Below are 21,715 nucleotides of genomic sequence, written 5' to 3'. Positions count from 1 at the left end.
CCTAAACCAAAACCGATGTCACGCCGTCCGCTTCCTAATAAACCGTGGGTGGACATAGCCATAGACTTTCTCGGGCCTATGCCGGACGGAGTATACTTATTCTTTATAATTGACTACTACAGTCGTTATAAAGAAGTCAAATCGATACATAAAATAATGGCGAGAGATACGGTATCTAGATTGGATAAAATTTTCACACGTTTGGGATACCCTCGGACAATTACGCTAGACAACGTAAAACAGTTCGTAGGTATTGAATTGATACACGGAATTCATCTGAACCATTCGATACCGTATTGACCGCAACAGAATGGTATCGTCGACAGACAGAAGAGATCGCTTCTCAAGAGACTTTAAATAAGCAATGCTATGGGTAGAGATTGGAAACAGGATCTACAGGACTATTTAGTGATGTACTAAACCACACCGCATTCCGTTACTGGTCAAACACCAACAGAACTCTTGTACGGCCGAACAATCCGATCGACGATATCAGCACTGGAAGATATTGAAATTGCCCCTCCTAAATAAGATTTTGCAGACAGAGACTTGAAGTCGAAAACAAGAGAGAAGGATCATGAAGATATGCGACGAAGAGCGAAGAGATCGTCGGTAGATGTGGGTGATTCAGTTTTGATGCAAAATCTTCTACCAGGCAACAAACTGCAGACAGCACTCAATCGCAAGAAATACGTAGTAGTATCCAGGTTCGGTCCTCGGGTTACCGTGCAAGATCCCGAAAGCGGAAAATCATATGACAGAAACACGGCTAGAAGATTACTAACTCTGACCTGCCAGCGGAAACACGAAGACGAATTCTATGGTTTCAAGCTGGATCAAGCACCTAAAGTAAGCGTACCTTCATGACAGAGCCGAACTACGAAGAGACCGACAAAATTTGCAGATTATCAGCTGTAGGATTCTATTTAAAGAAGGAAGATGTGGTACCCGAGTACGGCCCTGCTAGCGGGAGGGAATTTTGTTCCCCAGTGGAGTACGGGCTTGGGGAATAGGGAAATGTCATTTTTTTTTTCCTTTGGTTTGTTTTTACCGTCGATCTTGTTTTCCGTGCTGAGCACCAATGCTACCGACGTGCCAGGAAGGCAGCTCCCACACCTGGACCCTACCTATCGACCCATCAACTCATGAACCGGGGACCAACGGCTTTACTTCCCATCCGAAGGAAGGCGTGATCAGAGATGTTATGCCTCAGAACATCCCGGCGGCGCCGACTGGGATTGAACCCAGGCCTGCTGGGGTGAGAGGTAATCACGCTTACCACTACACCACCGGCGCCGTTAGGGAACTGTCATTGGTTCGTTGTATTTTGAGCGTGCGGTAAAACTATGTCGTTAGATAGTGGCATTTCCTACTTAACCGGGAACTCGGGTTGATCCCGGTCCTCTCTCTCTGTAGGCAGTAGTCTCCGGCCAATGAGACCACCACCAAACGATTCAGCAGAGTTTTTCCTTTAAAAATATGTATAAAATGTTGACTGAAATCGTTTGTCAGCCAAGATATTCAATTTAGTCGCGGTTTTGTCAATTTTTGCCCACTGTGCGTGGGTGTAGTGGTAATCGTGATTGCCTCTCACTCCGGTTCATGAGTTGATGGGTCGACAGGTAGGGTCCAGGTGTGGGAGCTGTTTTCCTGGCGACGGGAGCATTGGTGCTCAGCACGGAAAACAAGATCAATGGAAAACAAACCAAAGAAAAAAAAATATTGCAAAGAAGGTGACTTGACAAAACTATAAGAGAATTTAGCATCTCCCGATTGGGTGCAACCAACAAGGAACAAAATTTGTATTGACCTTTATCTTAAAACCACTCTTCCATTTGAAACGATAATATTTTTCATTCCTACATTCCAATTCCGCAACGTCAACTTTGATGTACGATCTTCAAATCGTACATCTCTCTAGGAATTGCATTTCAAGCATTCGAACATGAATGAAACAACAACAGCCGATGCTTTCTACACAGCATCCGACAAGGAACAGATCAGGCCAATCGGATTCAGAATTACATCGCCAGTGGAAGCATCCACACCGAGAAGTAACGAAGCTGTAAGGAAATGGAGCAGCATTGCGGAACAAGAATCCTTGATATCCCACAACGCCAAATCGGACTCTCCATGCAACGAAAACCCGCCACATGCACAAAAGGGACGGAAACGGAATGAATCGATGCGAGATTTATGTGCACAATTTATCCAATTCTTTATTCATGCTGTGTGCATCGCCTCAGAGCGGCCGGCGGTATGAACCTGGTTCCCTGGCTTGTCGTCGGAAAGGATTGTATATTTTTTTTTCGAAATGGAATAAAAAAAATGCAGCAAAGTTTCGATCCTTTTCACGGTTCCACACTGAATGACCAGAGGATTGTTGCATTCAAACTGCTGGAATGGAAAAGCCATTGAGACCGAGGCATATCATAAAATTGAATTGCCATTGCATTACCAGTTGAACGTGAATTTTCTACTTCCGTGCGGGAAAACACTTTAATGGCTAACAACGGCGCAGGGCGAGGGGAGAAGCCATTCCGAAAAATTAAATTTGCTGAAAGGTTCTTTGAGGGTTGCATCCTTTTGAGGGAGAAAAAAAATCAATTTGCTTATCGATTTCGATTCCATTGCCTTAATTAACTTTCAATTCATAGCGTTCTTAATTGTTTCATGCTCTGGGGAAAAAATGGCAACCAGCTTTTAGCTTTCAAGGGAGAAAATCATTCGACTGGCGATGCTTCTTAAACACAGTTTTCCCTCTCGAGACGGGGTTCTAACAGTTTCCATTCAATGCAAAGTGGGTTTTATGGGCGAGATTGGAATTGCCTGGTCCTGGATAGCAGGAAATGGCATAAGGTGTGTAACGATTCCATTTCCAGTGCCGTTTACGTAGGAGGAACGTTGTAGAGCTACTTTTCCTCTGCACCTCTGTCGATTTGAGAAAAGCTGGGGCCAGTCTCAGTGAAGATTGCGCCTGGCATGGCGAACGGTGCAAGCTTTGCAAGTAGCTGCTGATGGGGGAGACTATTCAAATAGACGGTACTTTTGAGTAAAGGTTGGCGTGTCCACGGAATAAAGAGTGGCTTTGCATTGAGCAGCCATTTAAAGGTAAGCACAAGATCCACAGCGATGCTGTGTAAGCCCAAGAAACAATGAAATCTGAAGGATATTTTTCAAGAGCTTTAACATAAATGTTTTTTTTTTTTAAATAGACTTACCAAATTGTCCAAATTCATGAGTATTAAAATCAATTAAATTGATTTTCAATTTATATATTAAATTTAATAGAAGGGCACTTGCCACTAGCAGGTGGATTAATCAAGGTTTTACAGGAGCAAATCTGTAAATTTCTTACTGTACATTTATCTCAATGTTCAGTAGCATTTGAATTACTAAACTCATGTTGACTTGCCCTAGTGGGATCAAAAAGTGGAAAGCTGCTTAAAAGAGTGGTGCTGTTTCCCATTTTATAGTGAAATTGCTTTCCAAGACCCGTCTTCAGAGCCCACTCAAACCGCATCCCATGAGCGATGGAAATAAAAGCCAATTTGCTAACCGTTTTCCACACGTCTTCACTCTCTATTCAAAGCAGAATATCAAATTCCCTTTCGACTCATGAACTGGCTATACTGACCACAAATCTTTCCACTTTACATTCCGGGAAAGAAGAAAGAACTCATTTGCGGTAAGTGAGGATAAATGAAAAATATGCATTCAACTATGAGCTCGTATGAATTGTTCAAAAGAAATGCTCCCAAAAATTCAATTTATAAGAGTTTTAAAAATGCATGGAAGTGAGCCAAAAGGCAGCTGACTGCAATCAAAAGACCATTCATTCGAATAACACAATATGAGTTGCGAGTGAAAAGTCGTTATATTGCATTGAAAATCTCATCCTAAATTCATGAGAATGTGAACAAAACGATTGCACGTGCTTCTCAGAAAATTTTCCCCGTTCTTGACAAGGATCAGAAAAACTTTCCGTAATCTCCGGAGCAAACACGATCTCCGCTGAGCCCTAGGGTAAAATCTTTGTAATCTTTCACCCTCCAGAGGCTTGGCGAGATAAATGGGAACTTAGTCTTCCTCTGCTTCCAGAGCAGAGCTTGATGGAAGCAATTAATTAGTCTGCTATTCACTGTAAGCAGGGAGAACCGATTTTCCAGAAGATGAAGCTATCCTACGAGTGGGTGTTACTTTTCAATCAAACTGAACCTGTCAGGATTGTAGCATTCAGCCACCTGGTTACATGCAATCAATTTACTTACTCGAAGTGTGCAGTAAATTTAACTAAGTCCTTGCAAGGAAGCTCATTGATGAATAGGTACAATGTTCATCCTTAAATACTACTCACCTCTAGTCTAACCTACGTAACACATTGAAAGCAGTGTTCCTTTTGTTTCGTTCCGTTGTTTTCTCAGCCTCCAACCGTTCTGATCCCTCTGAACCCACCGTTCGTAGCCGTTCAGCCTCAGTTTAAGCCCCCTGTAGGATGTTTTCCTTTTGCATCGATCCGGTCCCGTTACTCTGCAGCAGGTCCAGCGAGGGTTGCAGAATCAGCGGCGAAGTGATTACCTGAATGGGTCTGTGTGAGCCAGAGGAAGAAAACAAAGGCTTATCGGTTAGGTGTGATGTGAGTGGTGTGAGCAGAGGGAAGCCAGGGAAACTCACTCTCCGATGGGGGCTGTCGTTCGGGATCCGTGCATGGCTTGAGCGGTTCGGGCGCGGGCAATCAGGGTCATTACGGTTCGCTTCGTCGGGTTCATACTGGAACGAGGACCACCCAGCAGGGGTCGCTTTCGAGCTGTTCGGAAGAAGGATGGTCGATTGTGAAAATGAGTTTCAAATTAGGGGCAATTTATATATAAATACCAAATACCAGTCGAAAATGCTTAATACAGCCCAGAGGAAAATTGTTCAGGTGTTTAAGATATGAATTCTGGTAGGATTCCGGACGGGAAATTGATCAATATTCCAGACAGAATTTATTCAGAATCTTATTACGGGATTTTTGACATTACTCGGGAATGAAGATCTGGCATTTTGACAATTCATTAAAAGTTCCTGTAGATCAATATCGGAATTCTACGTTACAAGAATTCCTAAATAAAAGCCTAGAGAATGGAATTTGGCAAGAATTGCAGACTGTATTTCTAAATGATTATAATGGAATAATAAGAGTATTCCAGTATGGAGTTCTACAAAAAATCCTAAATGAAATTATACAAGAATTACACAAATCAATTCTAAAAGAATTCCCTAAATCAATTCAAAAAGTATTCCATGATGAAATTCCTTGAAAACTAAAGAATTGAATTCTAGCATGGAATTTTTCAATAATTTCAGAAAGGAATTCTACAAGAATTCCAGTGTGAAATCCTTCGATAATTTTCCATGCTGGCATTTAATAATAATTCCAGAATGGAATATTAGAATTTCAGAAGGGAATTCTATGAGAATTTCAGCATGAAGTTCTACAATAAATCCAGAAAAGAATTCTACAAGAATTTCTGAATGGAATTCTACACGAATTCCTTAATGGAATTCTACAAGAATTCCTTAATGGAATTCTACAAGAATTCCTTAATGGAATTATTCCAGAATGGAAATCTACAAGAATAACCTAATGGAATTCTACAATAATACCTTACTGGAATTCTACAGGAATTCCTTAATGGAATTATTCAAGAATTCCTGAATGGAATTATAAAAGAATTCCTGAATGAACTTCTTCAAAAATTGCAGAATATAATTCTTCAACAATTCTTGAATGGAATTCATCAATAACTCCTTAATTGAATTCTTCAGGAATTGTTCATGGAATTCTTCATGAATTCCTAAATAAAATTCTTGAAGAATTCCTGAATGGAATTTTAAAAAATTCCTGAATGGACTTCTTCATAAATTGCTGAATATAATTCTTCAAGACTCTCTGAATGGAATTCTTCAAGAATTCCTTTATTGAATTCTTCAGGAATTGTTCATAGAATTCTTTATGAATTCCTGAATAAAATTCTTTAAGAATTCCTTAATGGAATTCTTCACAATTTATGAACATGATTCTTCGAAAATTCCTTAATGGAGTTCAACAAGACTCCCGGAATGAAGTTCTACAAGAATTTCAGTTTGGAATTCTACAATAAATCCAGATTAAAATTGTGGAATGGAATTCTACAAGAATTCCTGAATGAAATTCTACAAGAATTCCTGAATGGAATTCTACAAGAATTCCTTAATGGAATTCTACGGCAATTAAAAAAGGGAAATTTACAAGAATTTCCTAATGGAATTCTACAAGAATTCCTTACTAGCATTCTACAATCTTTCTAATGGAATTATACAAGAATTCCATAATGAAATTTAATAGAATTCCTCAAAGGACTTCATTAAAAATTGCAGAATATAATTGTTCTAAAATTTCTGAATGGAATTCTTCAAGAATTCCTTAATTGAATTCTTCAGGAATTGTTCATGGAATTCCTTATGAATTCCTGAATAAATTCTTCTTGAATTCTTAATGGAATTCTTCAGAATTTATGATTAAAATTCTTCAAAAATTCCAGACCGGAATAATGCAAGAAATCCAGTTGTAAATTCCTACAGAATCCCTGGAATTAATTCGACAAGAATTGAATTTCTATGAATTCCAGAATGGAGTTCTATGATACTTCCGGATTGGATTTCTTCAAGAACCCTAGAATGGAATTTCATATGAATATCCTCATATCATACATGAAATTAAAAATTGAATTCTACAAGAATTCCTGAATTTAACGCTAATAGATTGGAATGCTTAATCAAAGGAACGTCGAAAACTTGGAATATTGCAATTTTAAAATTCTTAAAGAATTCCATAATATTATTCTACAATAATGAAATGCTACAAGACTTCGAGACTGAAATGAAATTCAACTAAACTTCCAGTAAGGATTTCTATAATTATTTAAGAATGAAATTCTACAAGAATGTAATTCTACAAGAATGAAATTCTACAAGAATGAAATTCTACAAGAATGAAATTCTACAAGAATGAAATTCTACAAGAATGAAATTCTACAAGAATGAAATTCTACAAGAATGAAATTCTACAAGAATGAAATTCTACAAGAATGAAATTCTACAAGAATGAAACTCTACAAGAATGAAATTCTACAAGAATGAAATTCTACAAGAATGAAATTCTTCAAGAATGAAATTCTACAAGAATGAAATTCTACAAGAATGAAATTCTACAAGAATGAAATTCTACAAGAATGAAATTCTACAAGAATGAAATTCTACAAGAATGAAATTCTACAAGAATGAAATTCTACTAGAATGAAATTCTACTAGAATGAAATTCTACTAGAATGAAATTCTACTAGAATGAAATTCTACTAGAATGAAATTCTACTAGAATGAAATTCTACAAGAATGAAATTCTACAATAATGAAATTCTACAATAATGAAATTCTACAATAATGAAATTCTACAATAATGAAATTCTACAATAATGAAATTCTACAATAATGAAATTCTACAATAATGAAATTCTTCAAGAATGAAATTCTACTAGAATGGAATTCTACAAGAATGGAATTCTACAAGAATGGAATTCTACAAGAATGGAATTCTACAAGAATGGAATTCTACAAGAATGAAATTCTACAATAATGAAATTCTACAATAATGAAATTCTACAAGAATGGAATTATACAAGAATGGAATTCTACAAGAATGGAATTCTACAAGAATGAAAATCTACAAGAATGAAATTCTACAAGAATGAAATTCTACAAGAATGAAATTCTTCAAGAATGAAATTCTTAAAGAATATAATTCTACAAGAATGAAATTCTACAAGAATGAAATTCTACAAGAATTAAATTCTACAAGAATTAAATTCTACAAGAATTAAATTTTAAAAAGGCGAAATTCTACCAGAATGAAATTCTACCAGAATGAAATTCTACCAGAATGAAATTCTACCAGAATGAAATTCTACCAGAATGAAATTCTACCAGAATGAAATTCTACCAGAATGAAATTCTACCAGAATGAAATTCTACCGGAATGAAATTCTACCAGAATGAAATTCTACCAGAATGAAATTCTACCAGAATGAAATTCTACCAGAATGAAATTCTACCAGAATGAAATTCTACCAGAATGAAATTCTACCAGAATGAAATTCTACCAGAATGAAATTCTACCAGAATGAAATTCTACCAGAATGAAATTCTACCAGAATGAAATTCTACCAGAATGAAATTCTACCAGAATGAAATTCTACCAGAATGAAATTCTACCAGAATGAAATTCTTCAAGAATGAAATTCTTCAAGAATGAAATTCTTCAAGAATGAAATTCTTCAAGAATGAAATTCTTCAAGAATGAAATTCTTCAAGAATGAAATTCTTAAAGAATGAAATTCTTCAAGAATGAAATTCTTCAAGAATGAAATTCTTCAAGAATGAAATTCTACAAGAATGAAATTCACCATTAACTACAGAATGGAATTCAACAAGATTTGCAAAATGGGATTCTACAAAGATTCCAGAACGAAATTCTTCAAGAATTCTAGAATTAAATTGTATAATAATTCCAGAATATAATTCTAATAGAATTCCAGAATTAAATTCTACTTGAATTTCAGACAATTCGAGCTTGGAATTCTTTAATAGTTCCAGAGCATAATTCTACAAGAATTCCTGAGTGGAATTTAGCAATATTTCCTGAATGGAATTTTATTGAAATTCTTGAATGGAATCATACCAGACCTCCTGGAGGGAATCATACAAGAAAGGAAAATTTCTAAATGAAATTCTTCAAGAATTCCTAAATGGAATTCTACAAGAATTTCTGAATGGAATTCTACAACAATTCCTGAATAGAATTCTACAAGAATTTCAGACTGGAGTTCTATATGAATTCCAGAATGGGATTCTACGAGAATTTCAGACAATAGTTCTTCAAAAATTCCAGAATATAGTTCTTCAAGAATTCCAGATGGAAATTCCATTAGAATTCCAGATAGGGATTCGACAAGAATTCCAGATAGGGATTCGACAAGAATTCCAGAATAAAATTCTTCTTGAATTCCAGAATGGAATTTTTCATGAATTCCAGAATGGAATTGTACAATAATTACAGAATGGAATTTAATAATCATTCCAGAATGGAATTTGTCAAGGATTCCACAATGGAATTTTACAAGAATTCCAGATAGGAATATTACGAGAATTCCATGGTGAAAATTTTCAAGAATTCCAGAATGCAATGATTGTAGAATTTCGGAATGGAATTCTTTAAGTAATCTGGAATTGAATTCTATCAGGATTTAGGAATGAAATTTATGTATTCTTGATTCTAGAATGGAAATCTACAATAATTTCAATATGGAATTCCTCATATATTTTAGAATGGAATTTTAATGGAATTGAGAAATTGGATTCAACAATAATTCCAGAGTTGAATGCTACTTGAATGGAATGCTTAAAGAATGTAATGTTTCAAGGTTGGAATTCCACAAGAATTCCTGGATGAAATTCTACAATAATGGAATTCGACAAGAATTTCCGACTGAAATGAAATTCTATTAAAATTCCAGAATGGAATTCTACAAGTATTTCAGAATAAAATTCTACAAGAATCAAATTCTAAATGAATTTCAGAATGAAGTTCAACGTGAATTGCGGAATGGAATTCGACAAGAATTCCAGAATTAAATTCTACAAGACTTCCAGACTGGACTTCTACAAGATATGCAAAATGGGATTCTACAAGAATTCTTCTAGGTTTGGAGAATGAAATTCTACAAGGATTTCAGAAAACAATTTTACAAGATTTCAATTATGTAATGTAACGAGAATTGCTGCATGGAATTCTGAAAGCTCCAAAATTCCAAAATCAAAAATTCCTGAATGGAATATTATAAGAATCTCTGAATGGATCTCTACAAGAATTCCTGAAAGTTATTCAAAAATCCGTCATTCCGAAATCAAGATTTCTTGAATCTAATTTTATAAGAATTTTTGAATGGATTTTTGCAAGAATTCCTGAAAGTTAATTAACAAGATTTTTTTATTTTATTCCAAAAAATCCTGATTGGAATTTTACACGAATTCCAGAATATAATTTTTCAAGTATATGATGATAGAATTCTTCAAGAAGTCAAGAAGGGAAATCCAAAAGTATTCCAGAATGGAATTTATTTTTTTTTTCCAGAAGTGAATTCTTCATTAATTCCATAAAGAAAGTTTTCAAAAATTCAAGAATGGAAGTTTACAATAATTCCAGGAAGGAATTCAACAAGAATTTCAGAATGGAATTTTCCGGAACACCAGATAGGAATTCTAGAAAAGTTCTGAAATGGAATCCAACAAGAATTCTGGAATCAATTTCAGTAAGAATTCTAGAATGGAAATCTACAAAAAATCTTAATGGATCTTCAAAAAAAAAAAATCTACAAGAATTGAAAAATTTGATTCAATTAGAATTTCAAAATGGAATGGAATGCTTCAAGAATGGAATGCGTGAAGAATGTAATGTTTCAAGGTTGCAATTCTAAAAGTATTCCTGAATGTAATTCGACAAAAACGGAATTCTGAAAGGATTCCAGACTGAAATGAAAATCTCTTAAATTCCAGAATGTAATTCTTCAATTATTGCAGAATGAAATTTGTCAAGAAATTCTTCAACAGCTTTGGAATTTAATTCTACAATATCTGCAGAATGGATTTTCACAAGAATTACAAAATGGAGTTCTACAAGAAGTCCTTAATTAAATTTAGTATGATTTCCAGAATAACATTCTACTGGAATTCAATAATGGAATTTTGCATGAATTTATTAATGAACTTCTTAAATAATTCCAGAATAGAATTCTGCAGTAATACCAAAATTTAACCCTACAATAATTCCAGAATATTATTTAAGAAGAATTCTTTACATGGATTCTACAAGAATTCAATGAGTGAATTCTACAAGAGTTCCAAAAACTAATTCAACCAGCACTCTAAAACTGAATTTTAAATAATTTCAGAAAAGAATATTACAAGATTTCTATTATGTTATATCACGAGCATTGCTGCATGGAATTCTGAAAAAAACTCCGGAATTCCAAAATCAAGAATTCCTGAATGGAATTTTATAAGAATTTCTGAATGGATTTCCACAAGAATTCCTGAAACTAATTCAACAAAATTTTTTGATTTCTGTCCAAAAAAAAATCCTGAATGGAATTTTACATGAATTCCAGAATATAATTTTTCAAGTATTCCATGATATAATGCTTCAAGAAGTCTAGAAGGGAATTCCAAAAGTATTCCAGAATGGAATTTAATTTTTTTTTCCAGAATTGAATTCTTCATTAATTCTAAAATGGAAGTTTTCAAGGATTCCAGAATGGAAGTTTACAATAATTCCAGGAAGGAATTCAACAAGAATTCCAGAATGGAATTTTCTGGAACACCAGAATGGAATTCTAGAAAAGTTCTGAAATGGAATCCTACAAGAATTCTGGAATCAATTTCAGTAAGAATTTTAGAATGGAAATCTACAAAAAAAAATCTATATGGATTTACATAAAGGAATTCTACAAGAATCGCAAAAAAAATTCTATAATTATCTAAGAATGAAATGCTACTAAAATGGAATGCTTGAAGAATGACATGTTTCAAGGTTGCAATTCTAAACGAATTCCTGAATGTAATTCCAAAATAATTAAATTCTAAAAAGATTCCAGACTGAAATGAAAATCTCTTAAATTCCAGACTATAATTCTTCAAATATTGGAGTTTCATTCTTCACAAGAATTCCAGAATGGAGTGCTACAAGAATTCCTTAATTATATTCTGTATGATTACCAGAATCATATTCTACAGGAATTCAATTATGGAATTTTGGACGAATTTCATAATGAACTTATTCAATAATGCCAGAATAGAATTCACCAATAATTCCAAAATTTAATTCTACAATAGTTCCAGAATAATATTTAATAAGAACTCCATGCAATTCTACAAGAATTCGTTTAATGAATTCTACAAGAATTTCATAATGATTTCTATAAAAATTCCTAATATGAATTATACAAGAAACCCAAAAAAATAATTTAACCAGCATTTCAAAAATGAATTAAAAAAATCTTATAAATATTTTCTTAAGGAATTTCATAATAGAGTGCTTCAAAATATCCAGAATTGAGTTCTACGAGAACTCCAGAATGTATTTCTACAATAATTCCATATTCAAAATTCTGCAAGAATTTAAAAATTCAAATTTAACAAGAATTCATGAATGGATTTTTATAAGAAATCCATACTGAAATTCTACAAGCAGACAGCAAATCTACAAGAATTCCATAATATAATTCTACAATAATTTCAGAATGAAAATTCTACAATAATTTCAGAATGAAAATTCTACAAGAATTCAAGTATGGATTGTTACAAGGAATCCATTATGGAATTCTACTAGAATTCCAGAATAAATTGCGGCAAGAATTCCAGAATGTAATTCGACTAGAATTTCAGAATAAAATTCTATCAAAAATTCAACAATGGAATTCTACAAGAATTCCACAATGGAATTCTACAAGAATTCCACAATTGAATTCTACAAGAATTCCAGAATGAAATTCTTCAAGAATTTAAGACTGGAAATCTTCAAGATTTTGATGACGGAATTCTACAATAATATCAGAGTGCAATTTTACTTTAATATCAAAATGGAATTCTACAATAATTTTCTTTAATAAAATAACTGCTAAATTACTTTTAGAATTCAAAATATTATCTCTTGAGGAATTCCACGAAAATTTAAGATGGGAATTCAACTAGAATTCTCGAATGGAATGTCGCAATAGGTATAAAAATTGGCTTTTAAAAAATAACCTTTATCGGAATTGTTTTTGAAAAGAATTGCTAAAACTACCGGAGGAATGTTTCAAAATTTCCTAGAAGCTATTCCACACAATATCCAGGGCAGACCGTTCCTGAGATTCCGGAATGCCTTTTTCTCAATAATGTATTCCTATAGTCATGCACCTTCTTACCTAAACTCACAGTTTTCACTCCTCGCAGCGCCGGATGTAGAAATGCATTTGCCGATTCAACGAACGCCAGCGTCTGTGCTTCGATATCGGTCGTTGGCAGGGCTGCAGGGAAGAAATCGAAAACCATAAAGCAAAAACCAAAAACCATTGCCAAGTAAATCGACCCTGGCGTAAAAGGCTACAGCTGATTGGAACGCTGGGTACGAGTAAAGTTCCTCCTTGGGACTATTATTTATCGGAGAAATAAATCGCTGCTCCTAGGTACAAAAAGCGACGACCAAAGTTCTGCTTTCACAGCCACAAATGGACCAACTTCCAACCGATCATGTCCCAGGATGACATCGAACATATCACATTGCAACTTAGGGGAGAATGGTATAGAACGCACCCCCTGGGCAGAACGCACCAGCTGACTTTCATTTGTGTTTTTCATGGCTATTAAGTAACTTTTTTGTTGTCTTATCAAGCAGCACTTCTAGCATAGTATCTGAACTCAAAATCCTGCATGATAAATCCTAGAATTGGATTTAAAATTCCAAGAAAAACTCAAAATAAAATGAAAAAGTGCGTCTTACCCCGGGGGTGCGTTATGTACTGTTCTCCCCTACTGCCTCACCTCGCTCCCACGTCCACCTGGAGAACGGCCTGAGGTCAAAGTTTACGGCATATCATAAATTGAGCTTCTTCCTATGCTCCCACCCACTAGAGCACTAAATCCCGTACACTTGTAATATGCGACCGGTCAACCTCAGTCTCCTCTCCTCGCGCAAAATGAAAATTCCATTATCTCATAAAACTTACACGTTCTAACGTCATGTATTACATAACTCAAGTTGAGCGCCACCGCCACCAGCTTCCTCTGGAGTGCGGTAAAATATGAAGTGATAAAATGTGGAAACTTTCTCCTTCATTAAGGAAACGGGCACACACACACACACACGCTCACACGTTCGGTTGGTCCTTGCCTCTTGCTTCGGTCATCTGTTGCAAGTAAGATGGACCCATCGACCGACCGCAGACCAGGAATAACTCATTTGGTATGCAAACTATATGGCTTGTCCGCCTCTCTTGGATTGTCTCATCGGTTGGTTGACAAATGGCGTAGCAAGGGTTTTGTTTTGCAATCGAAAAGTATCAGGAATACATATTAAGAAGGGTAAAGGATGATCACCTGAAACAACTGAAGATCTAGGAATAAATGTCCTAACTGGCCAGGGCAGATTTGGACATTTGGAAGGACCAAATGGTCTACCAAACGTGATTTTGGATGCGCTGAACTTGGGAATATCTGTTCCAGTATGATCATGTCAACAAGTGAATAAAAGTAGCCTTAACGGCTAGATCAGAGGGAAAGTCACCCTAGTTAGAAACGAGGATAAAAAGACTTCAAAGGGTATCATGTTACGCCCGGTATATTTAGGTGTGTAAAAGTATATCAGGATTAGATGATTGGTTTTTGGATAATTGCCAAAATTGATTCGAATTATTTAAAATATATCCAACAACTGTATTCACCTCTCACGACGTCACTGATTTTCCCCATTTGGTCATCAAACTGCAAATTGTTGGACCCCTAGGAGGAAGTTCTATACATCGTAAAAGTTCGTATCACTTCTCTATTGGCTCCATTGTGGAACATAGAAGTTTTTATCACCGAAGAAATGCACTTTCCTTCCAGCACTCAACTTTCTCCCTTTGCAAATCGTTGGACAGTCTCAACGTCATCATCATCATCATCATCTTTATTAATCCAACCCAAATCCATCCGGTGTGTTTGTGCCAATGCGGTTCGGATCGATCGTGCTCCGGCAGGGAGAATCGTCATCCGCCAGCAGGCGGATGCTTTATTCAAAGTTCAACCTGGTAACTCTTTCCCTGGGTGGATTTGAATTGAAATTTAATTTTTAAATTTTCGTTCATTTCAACACTTTTATAATTGAACCATTTCCATCGGACGCACTCGACTGTGCCAAATAAATAGCGATAAATTCTCGTTAGGATCTCGTTATCTCTTTCTCTCTTTCTCCCGGAGTTGGCGTCCATTGCGAGGTGGGCCACATGCGTCGGCACCACCCAATTAACAATTTCAATTATCTCCTCACTGGCTGCGCTGTTTTGGCAACGTCCCCGGGCGGAAGTCAGGAGCTGGCACCGTGTCGACAAGTCGGTCAACGCTGGATAGCCAGCTCAGTCCAGTCGTCGTCGTCGTCGTTTCGTTTGTTGGACTTCACTCGTTCGTAAACTTGTTTTGCCTGGGCATACTAATTAAGATTCATATACATACACATGGTTATGGCTAAGGCAGAAGAGCCATTTTCACGGAAAGGTTCTTTTAATCCCATGGGAGGGTGTGACCTTCCCCGTCGCTGGACCTTGTTTTTGCAACGGAAAGCACGTTCCAATTCGTCGGGGATTAGAATACTACATGGAAATGAGCTCGAATCAGATATCATCAGGATTTTGTAATCAATTTCAGAGGAAATTGAGGTCAAGCTAAATAAATTTCTGAGGCTTTCCAACATCAATTTTGTAACCAGTAAAGGAAATGTAATTTCAAGGTAATAATCTAGATGAACAAAGCTCTGAACGAATTTCAGAAACCAACACTCCTCGCAGCAGGAACCATTCCGCAAAACCCAATCCAATCAGCTGTAACTTTTACGCTAATACCTTTTGAAACACAAACACAGACCAGAACGATCATGCAACAAACTTACAGTTCACAAAGTGATTAGCCGACGTCATGTTCACGTCGACCGGCATCAGATTGCTCATATCGGAGGCAGTGGCCGCTGCTGCTACTGCTGCATCGGCTGCCGCTGCCGCAACCGCTGCACTGCTCGACAGGAACTGCTGATGCTGATGCTGATGGTGGTGGTGCTGGTGATGCTGGTGCTGTTGAGCATTAGTGCTGTTGGTATGTTGCGACGGGTGATTACTAGTGCCATCCGATCCGAGCGTCGTTCCAGCGGAGAGGACACCCCCACAGCCGTTGCTGGTGCTGCCATTTGCGGTACCGTTGGATGTGATCGAATCAACGCCGCAGCTCTGATGGTGCATCATCTCCGGATTACCGTTGAGACCGTTTCCGTTCAGTGTCACGTTGCCGTTGGATGTGCCGTTATTGCTGCTGCTGTTCACGTTGTGGCCGTTGATGGTGGTGCCGTTGCAGTTGCCATTCGTTCCATTCGGTACTGAGAAGGGAAGGAAGGGTGGAATAAGAATTAATTGAAGTTATGAAACACTTCGCGATGGCCTCTTTGTATGTAATTCATTACACAAATTTCTGAATTTCTAATTCCGAATTCCAACAAAATTTCAAGTTTCCAATTTCAAACTCCAACAAATTTAAATAAATTGCAAATTCCAACAAATGTCTAATTCCAGCAAATTCCAATTTACAACGATTTCTCAATTCCATATTAAAAATTTAACTAATACATAATGTCAACACAGTCCAACGGATTCTTAATTTAAAATTCCAACAAACTTCAAATTTCATCAAATCAAATAAAAAATCCAATATCAAAAATTCCACCAATTCCGAATTTCAACAAGTTCAATATTCAGCATATTCCAAATTTCAATACATTACAAATTCCAAAAAAATCAAACTCCTAAAAAATCCAACGAATTCTTAATTCCAGGTTTCAAATCCTAAATCCAAATCTCAAACTCCATCAAATTCGGAAGTCCAACGAAATCCAACATATTCTAAATTCTAATTTTCTCAACGAATTTCACATTTTAACAAATTGCAAAAAACCATAAACTCCAAATTCCAAATTCCAGCAAATTCCAAACTCCAACAAAGCCCAGCGGTCTCTTAATTCCAAAATTGAAACGCCAAATTACAAATTTAAAATTCCAGCCATTCCAGCAAAAATTCCAAACTCCAACAAATTTTTAATTCGAAGATTCAACAAATTCCAAATTCCAACATATTCAAATTTTCCAAAAAAAAAAAAATCCAAATTCAATCATATTATAATCTTCGTGTTCCAAAATATTACACGTAAAAACAAATTCCAAATTCCAACAAAGTCCAACGAATTCTGTATTCCAAATTTAAATTCCAATTCCTAATTCCAAATTTAGAATTCCAACGGATTTTTACTTCCTAATGCTCCATTTCAAAATCCAACAAATTCCCGAGGGGAACGACTCTATCTACGATGCAGCAAATATTGTGTTTTGCTGTGGCTAGCTGCTCGTACGCTGAGTACAAAGAAAGAATTGAAGATTTTGAAGATTTCCTGCAAAAATATGATGCGCGATGCAAGCAGATGCGAGAAATGAAAGAAGATTTTTCGAAAATTTATTTGCTAGTGTGAGAATTTTTGAGCATCTAGAATTGAGATTTAGATGTGTCGCCCCCCTCGAAAATTCCTTTTTCCAACTTATTCAAAAAATTTACAAATTAAAAACTACAACAACATCAAAATTTCACAAATTCCAAATTCCAACAACGTTCAACGAATTTTGAAATCAAATTTATAAATTCAAATTAATTCTATAAATTAAAATTTTTATCAAATGCCAAAATCCAGCATACACCCAATTCTACCAACATCCAAATTCCAAACTGAAACAAATTCCAAAATCCATCATTTTACATATTTCAACAAATTTAAAATTCCTACAAAGTCCAACTTATTCTGAATTCCAAATTCCAATTCACAATTCCAAAATCAAAATTTCAACGATGTCCAACAAGTTCTTAATTACAAATGCTCCATTCAATAATGCAACAAATGCCTAATTCCAACAAAAAAAAATTCAAATTGCAAACTCCAACAACATCCATAAGTTTGAAATTCAAAATGCCAACATAGTCCAACGAATTCTTAATTCCTATGTCTAAATTCTAACTAATGCTACAAATTCCAAATTTAATCCAATCCCAAATTTCAACAAGCCCCAAATTATATCAACTGCCAAATTCCAAGGTCCAATTGATTCCAATTTCTACCATATTGTACATTCCAAAAAATTTCAAATTCCAACAAAGTCAATATTGAACATTCCAAATTCCAATTCCAAATTCTAAATTCTATCAAATTCTTAATTCCAACCAATCTCAATTCCAATTAAGTTCCCAATTCTTAAATCTATCAAAAGCCTTATTATAATTTCTTCAGAATTTCAACAATTTCCAAATTCCAGATTTTAAATTCCAACAAATTTCAAAAAACATAAATTCCAAACTTCAAAAAATTCAAATTCGAAGTTTCAACAAATTTCAAATTCAAACATATATAAAATTCCATCAAATTCTTAATTCCATCAAATTCCAATACCCAAGAAATTCTGAATCCCACAATACTGCATATTAAAACAAATTCCAAATTCCAAAAATGTCCAACGAATTCTTAATTCCGGATTCCAAATCCATTTCCAAATTTCAAATTCCATCAAATTCCGAATTCTAACTTAGTTCAATAAATTCTTAATTCCAACGAATTACAAATTCTAACAAAATGCAAACTCTAACAAATCCAAAATTCCAACGACGTCTAACATTCAACGTCTAACTAAATTTACAAATTCAAAATTTTATCAAATTTCCAATTATAACATATGCCAAATTCTATCAACTTCCAAATTTCAAACTCCAATAGATTCCAAATTCCAGCATACATAGGGGAAATAGCCCTATTGTTGCGGTACGTTAGCAGCGTTAGAAACCTATTGTTGTGTATGGAGACCTCCATACAAGATGGGGCTCCGTGCCACACCTCGAACTGTACTCAGAAGTGGTTCCAGGAACATCTTCCGTTTTGGGCGAAGGATATGTGGCCGCCATCCAGCCCCGATCTTAATCCACTGGATTACTCAATATGGCGCGTCATGAAGGCCAAGGCCTGTTCTAAACGCCACCCGAGTACAGCAAGCCGCAGACAAACATTGACCCGTACCTGGAGATAAATGGATCCAGACTACATTATTAGAACCTGCCGTGCATTCCGGAAGCATGTGGAGGTCGTAATTGCAGCAAGTAGAAAATCGATCGATGATTAACATAGTTTAAGACTCTGAGAAACATTCCCCCTTTGAATAAATAAAACAAAAACGAAATTTTTAAGATTTTTTTTTATTTTGACATTGCTAAATGGTGCAAACACGCATACGGTACACAACAATAGGCTTCTAACGTTACTAACATTCCGCAGCAATAGGGCTGTTTCCCCTATCCCAACAGATTTCGAATTCGAATAAAGTCCAACAAATCCGATCAAATTATGAATTCCAACGAAGTCCATCAATCGAAGAAAGTGTTGTTTGAGATATCTGCCAGAGACTCGTCGAGTAGATACGATCTGCTGAAAGCTCATACGGTATACAGTTTGAACTTCCCTGCACATAAGCTGGATTCAGCGAAGTTGATCCAGGAGTTTAAGCACCTTGAAGACATCGACATTCCCATTTACGAGAGAGCTACACCGAAGGGACTGCTGGGGATCGATAATCTTTATTTGATCGGACTGGACGCTGGACTCACGAATCGGAGAATCTGGTGAACCAGTTGCCATTTTGTGCAAGCTCGGCTGGACGGCTTATGGTCCATAACCAAACGTCGTAGGCAAGATGCATTTTCTGGGACATCATCGGTGCTCGTGTGAGGAGTGCAGTAAGGCGGATAAGGATCTGTACGAGCCGAAACAATATCCTCTTGAAGACGTCGGAGTGTCACCTATTCGTTCAGAGTCGAAGGAAGATCGTAGAGCGCGCGAGATTCTGGAGAAGACCACTCGAAGAGTGGGTAGCAGGTTCGAGATATGATTACTCTGGAAAGAAGATGATGTTCGATTTCCGGAGAGTTTAGACATAGCCATGAAGCGGTTACGAAGTTTGGAGGCTCGGATGAACCGGAATCCTCGGGTGCAGGACTGTTTGCAGAAGCAGTTGGAAGCAGGGTTGCTTCCACTCACTTGCTATAAAAAATCGTTTTTCAGAATTATTAAATCATTAGATGTTATAATGGTAATTAGTACTTGTAAGTTACAAGAAGAGGTCGTGACGTATGTGGTTGTCTCATAATACCTGTCAATTTTGCTTTCAGAGCGTCACAATTTTCAATCTTCTGATTCGTGAGCGTTCATTCAGAGTGAGCGCTCACGAATCGTCAAATCGCTGATTGTGACGCACTAAAAGCAATATTTACAGGTTTTATATGCCAAAGACATACTTAACGACCTCTTCTTGTAACTTACAAGTACTAATTACAATTATAACATCTAATGATTTAATTATTCCGAAAAACAATCTTTTATAGCAAGTGAGTGAAAGCAACCCTGGTTAGAAGAATATCTTGTCAAGGGCTACGCGCATCGCATCACCGAGCAGGAGTTAAAGGAGACGCCGAAGAGTAACTACCGCTGAACTACGTGGTACATCCGAAGAAACTGGGAAAGGTGCGGTTGGTCTGGGATACGGCAGCGAAGGCTCATGGAGTGTCGTTTAACGATAAGCTGTTAAAGGGTCCAGACATGATAACGTTGCTACCAGCTGTTATAAGTGGATTCCGCGAGAGAAACGTGGCGTTTGGAAGTGACATTAGGGAAATGTTTCTTCAAATATGGGTTCGTGCAGAAGACCGCCAGGCACAACGGTTTCTATTCGTGGGTCTGAACGGAGCGGTGGAAGCGCACGTGATGGATGTGGTTATCACTGGCTCGATCTGTTCGCCTTGCTTCGCACAGTACGTGAAAAATTTGAACGCGCGGGAACATGCCGAGCAGTATCCGGAGGCTGCCGATGCTATTGTCCGAAAGCACTATGTCGACGACTACTGTATTTCGACAGTGCCGATACAGTAGAGGAAGCGGTGAGACTAGCGATGGATGTGCGACGTGTACACGCCAACAGTGGGCTCAAGATTCGGAACTGGGTTTCCAACTCACAGTAGTCGGTCATCAGCTCGGAGAAGAGAAGTCTGCTGTGAAACCACTAGAAGTAGACAAGCATTGCGCTACGGAGAGAGTACTGGGAGTGCTGTGGGACCCGGTAGGAGATCACTTAATTTCTCAACGGAGATTCAACAAAGAGGATTGTGTTGCGGTGCATTGCCATCATGTTTGACCCGAAGCATTCCTGGCTCCACTGCTGATACACGGACGGATCATAATGCAGGATTTATGGCGTAGCGGTTTAGGTTGGGACGAGAAGCTCACGGAAGCTCACCACAAGCGGTGGGTGCAGTGGACACAGCTATTCCATCTAATCGATTCGTGATTCGTGTTCAACGCTGTTACCTCGGTAGATTGTACTTGAAGGTCTACGAAACGGTGCAGCTACACGTTTTCACTGACGCTGGAGATGCGGCATATAGATGCATGGCCTACCTCAGGCTCGAGGACGTTGAAGTCGTTCACTGCGCATTAATCGAGGCCAAAGCGAAGGTGGCGCCATTACAGTACCTGTCTACACCAAGGTTGGAGCTAGAAGCGGCTGTTATCGGTGCGCGATTGGCAAAATTGATCTGCGATGCCCATTCCTTTCCGGTAGCGAAGCGGTTCCTGTGGTGTGACTCGGATACGGTAGTATCATGGGTGTAATCGGACCAACGAAGGTATAAGCCGTTCGTTGCCTATCGTATTGGCGAGATCCTCAGCATCACGAATCCAGACGATTGGCGTTGGGTAGGAGCGAAGGACAATCCAGCGGACGATTGG

The 21,715-nt window shown here is 36.9% G+C and overlaps 1 protein-coding gene across 2 annotated transcripts in view; it reads right to left on the bottom strand.

Moving 5' to 3' along the window:
* LOC135700646 (branchpoint-bridging protein-like) overlaps positions 1-21,715 on the bottom strand; it is a 230,846-nt gene that overhangs the window by 12,168 nt on the left and 196,963 nt on the right. The window contains exons 7-10 of one of the 2 annotated variants that reach the window (XM_065221219.1): positions 15,758-16,234; positions 13,041-13,142; positions 4,675-4,807; positions 4,358-4,588 (exon numbers count right to left, since the gene is read on the bottom strand). In XM_065221219.1, coding sequence (XP_065077291.1) covers positions 4,480-4,588; positions 4,675-4,807; positions 13,041-13,142; positions 15,758-16,234 — 821 coding nt within the window. In that variant the 3' untranslated portion in view covers positions 4,358-4,479. Of the gene's footprint in view, positions 1-4,357; positions 4,618-4,674; positions 4,808-13,040; positions 13,143-15,757; positions 16,235-21,715 lie in introns of those variants that run through there. The other variant, XM_065221220.1, reaches the window with a different exon arrangement.

The sequence above is a fragment of the Ochlerotatus camptorhynchus genome, unplaced genomic scaffold (genome assembly GCF_037179485.1).
Source record: "Ochlerotatus camptorhynchus isolate MF236.1 unplaced genomic scaffold, CSIRO-AGI_Acam_v1.1 ptg000140l, whole genome shotgun sequence".
NCBI classification, from domain to species: domain Eukaryota; kingdom Metazoa; phylum Arthropoda; class Insecta; order Diptera; family Culicidae; genus Ochlerotatus; species Ochlerotatus camptorhynchus.
This window is presented reverse-complemented; position numbering and strand designations above follow the sequence as displayed.